The sequence below is a fragment of the Lynx rufus genome, unplaced genomic scaffold (genome assembly GCF_022079265.1).
Source record: "Lynx rufus isolate CCGP_SWC_20201006 ecotype Redwood Valley unplaced genomic scaffold, mLynRuf1.p SCAF_46, whole genome shotgun sequence".
In the NCBI taxonomy this organism is placed as follows: domain Eukaryota; kingdom Metazoa; phylum Chordata; class Mammalia; order Carnivora; family Felidae; genus Lynx; species Lynx rufus.
The window spans coordinates 76,396-79,052 of NW_025814863.1; the positions used below are offsets into that span (position 1 = coordinate 76,396).

Below are 2,657 nucleotides of genomic sequence, written 5' to 3' on the forward strand. Positions count from 1 at the left end.
GGTGGGGGCCCGGGGCGGTGCTCGCGGTCTGCACCCACCCTGAGACCCTGAGGCGCCCCCTCCCTCCCCCCCTCCCTCCCTCCATCCCTCCCTCTTCCAGGGGCTCTGCGAGCTCTGCAGTTGAGGCCTTGGTCTGAGGCAGGAGTCCTGAGGTCACAGAGCAGAGGAGGCGCGGCCGCGTGCCAGTCGGTTGTCCAGGCGAGGTGGGTGCACCCCGCGTGGGGCCGGGGGCTCGCCCATCCCACCCCAGAGGGGACCCCTCGGCCCCCAACCCCCACGCGGCCCCGCTCTCAGGCCTGGGAGCTCGGGGTCTGGGTGGGCTGGGCCTCCCCCTGAGGAGCCACCCCTCTTCTGTCTTCAAGGTCTGGCGACCATCATGTCCCTGGGTGAGAGCAGTATGTTCTGCAAGCTGAAGGAGGAGCCAAGAGAGGTCCCACTGCCATGGGATGCACCGCTGCCAGAGCCTGAGGACAGGGAGGTGGAGGAGGTGGAGTTGAAGAAGGAGGAGTTGGAGTTGAAGAAGGAGGAGTTGGAGGAGGAGAAGGTGGAGGAGGAGGAGGTGGAAGAAGTGCATTTGGAGGTGGAGGTTGAGGTGGAGGAGCTGGAGGTTGAGGTGGAGGAGGTGGAACCCCAGGAAGAGGAGTTGGAGGAGGAGGAGGTGGAGGTGGAGTTGGAGGTGGAGTTGGAGGTGGAGGAGGTGGACTCGGAGGAAGAGGAGGAGTTGGAGGAGGAGGAGGTGGAGTTGGAGGAGGAGAAAGCAGAGGAGGAGGAGGGGGGGTACCCATCTCCCCCCTCCTCCTCCTCCTCCTCCCCTTCCTCCCCGTCCTCCTCCTGCTCTGTCCTCATTCTGGTCCCCCTGGAGGAGGGGTCTGCTGCTGCCGGGTCCCCGAGTCCTCCCCAGAGCCCTCGGAGCTCCTGCCCCTCCCCCAGTGCCATGGCAGGCGCTTCGGGGAGCCAGTCCCACCAGGGCTCCAGCAGCCCCGATGAGGAGGGGTCGAGCACCTGGGGGGCCCCGGCAGGGGCCCAGGCCTCGCTCCCAGATGCGCTCCGCGTGAAGGTGGCCGGCCTGGTGCTGCTTCTGCTCCTCAAGTATCGCACCAATCAGCCGACCACACGGGCGGAGATGCTGGCGGCGGTTAGCCAAGATGACCAGGACCGCTTCCCCGTGATCTTCCGCCGAGCCTGCGAGTATCTGCAGCTGGTCTTTGGAGTCGACGTGAAGGAAGTGGACCCCCGCGAGCGCTCCTACGTCCTGGTCAGCATCCTGGGCCTCAGCTGCGATGGGACGCCGAGTGGTAGGCACGGCATGCCCAAGACCAGCCTCCTGGTGCTGGTCCTGTGGGTGATCCTCCTGGAGGAGGACCGTGCCCCTGAGGAGGCGGTGTGGGAAGCGCTGGGGGTCATGGGGGTGTATGCCGGCAGGGAGCACGTATTCTATGGGGAGCCCAGGGAGCTGCTGACCGAAGTCTGGGTGCAGGAAGGGTACCTGGAGTACCGGCAGGTGCCCGGCAGCGAGCCCGCACGCTACGAGTTCCTGTGGGGTCCCAGGGCGCACGCAGAAACCAGCGCCGTGCAAGTGCTGCAGCACATCCTCGCGGTCAACAGCAGGCAGCCCGGGTCTCCGTGTCTGTCCGAAGAGGCTGTGAGCCATGAGGAAGAGCGGGCCTGAGCCCGAGGGGCAGCCGGGCCCGTTCCCACCTGGGGTCGAGCAGCCTCTCCTGCGGGGCACGAAGCCAGGCCACTTCTCCCCTGCGAGTGCGAGCAGAGCGGGCGCTGGGCGTTGTGAGTAGTGGAGGGCCAGGGCGGCTTGGGGGAAAGCGGGGCCAAGCGCACGTTTGGGTGGGTTCTTGTTCTCTGTCTACGTGGCCTCGGAAATCGATCTTTGTTTCGTCGAGGAAGTTTTCAGATGTTGTTCCTTGTCATAGAAGGTTTCGTGAGCCTCGGGCTCAGTGTGGGAGTGGCACCCACGCCACAGGTGTTCAAGAGTCAGAGTTTTGCCGTTTGGTGCAACGAGCTGGGAACCCTTCCGTCCTCGTTCGGGATCCAGAAGGGAATCGCGGTGCCTGGGCTGGGCACAGACAGGGATGTCTTGCAAACGTGAAGACCTTGGCAGTAAACGGATGGCTTCAGGACATGGAGAAATAAAAGATGTTCGTTCTTGCTTCTTGTCCCTTGTCATCTGTCATTCTGGACAAGGGACATAGAGATGTGTGCCTGCCTTTGCTTGGGTCTCCAAGAAAGGAGGAGACACTCGATCTGAGCAGAGGTCCCCAGCTCACTGGGACATTTGTGGCCGGACATTCGCTGAGCTCTGCTCACTCTCGGAAGGGCCCTGTGTTGGCAGTGAGGACACTAGGAGAGGCAGGACACGTCCCACCCATAGGTGACTATCTAGCAGCTGCGGTCCCCATGGGAAGGCAGGGAAAGGTCCCCTAAGAGGAGCAGAAGAAATGAAAGAAGGCTGAGGCGGTGGGGCTCCAGGGGGGGAGCCCCGCAGTGGAGATGCCCTGCCCGAGCCAGGCTGGCCTGGGATCTCTGTTCAGTGCGATGCTTCTGGGCAGCTCATCACAATGTAGCGGGGAGGGGACCGTGGCTGCGGTGTGCTCCCTGCCTCTGTCTCCAGGAAGTCGGGGAGTGAGAGCCTGGATCTGAGGCGC

General features: G+C 64.1%; 1 protein-coding gene across 2 annotated transcripts; it reads left to right on the forward strand.

Moving 5' to 3' along the window:
- Positions 1-816: 816 nt before the first annotated feature.
- LOC124525738 (melanoma-associated antigen 8-like) lies at positions 817-2,161 on the forward strand. 2 transcript variants are annotated; one of them, XM_047098321.1, is made up of 3 exons: positions 817-1,255; positions 1,478-1,782; positions 1,926-2,161. In XM_047098321.1, exons 1-2 carry the CDS (start codon positions 935-937, stop codon positions 1,667-1,669), a joined length of 513 nt encoding a protein of 170 aa, XP_046954277.1. In that variant the 5' UTR covers positions 817-934; the 3' UTR covers positions 1,670-1,782; positions 1,926-2,161. The 2 variants fall into 2 exon arrangements, with proteins under 2 accessions (XP_046954277.1, XP_046954278.1); XM_047098322.1 differs by having other exon boundaries at positions 1,929-2,161.
- The last annotated feature ends 496 nt before the right edge of the window (positions 2,162-2,657 follow it).

Coding starts and splice junctions, on each gene's coding strand:
- LOC124525738 (XM_047098321.1), top strand. CDS start 935: ATGGCAGGCGCTTCGGGGAGCCAGTCCCACCAGGGCTCCAGCAGCCCC. Junction 1,256..1,477: donor GCGAGCGCTCCTACGTCCTG/GTCAGCATCCTG, acceptor GTCTGGGTGCAG/GAAGGGTACCTGGAGTACCG.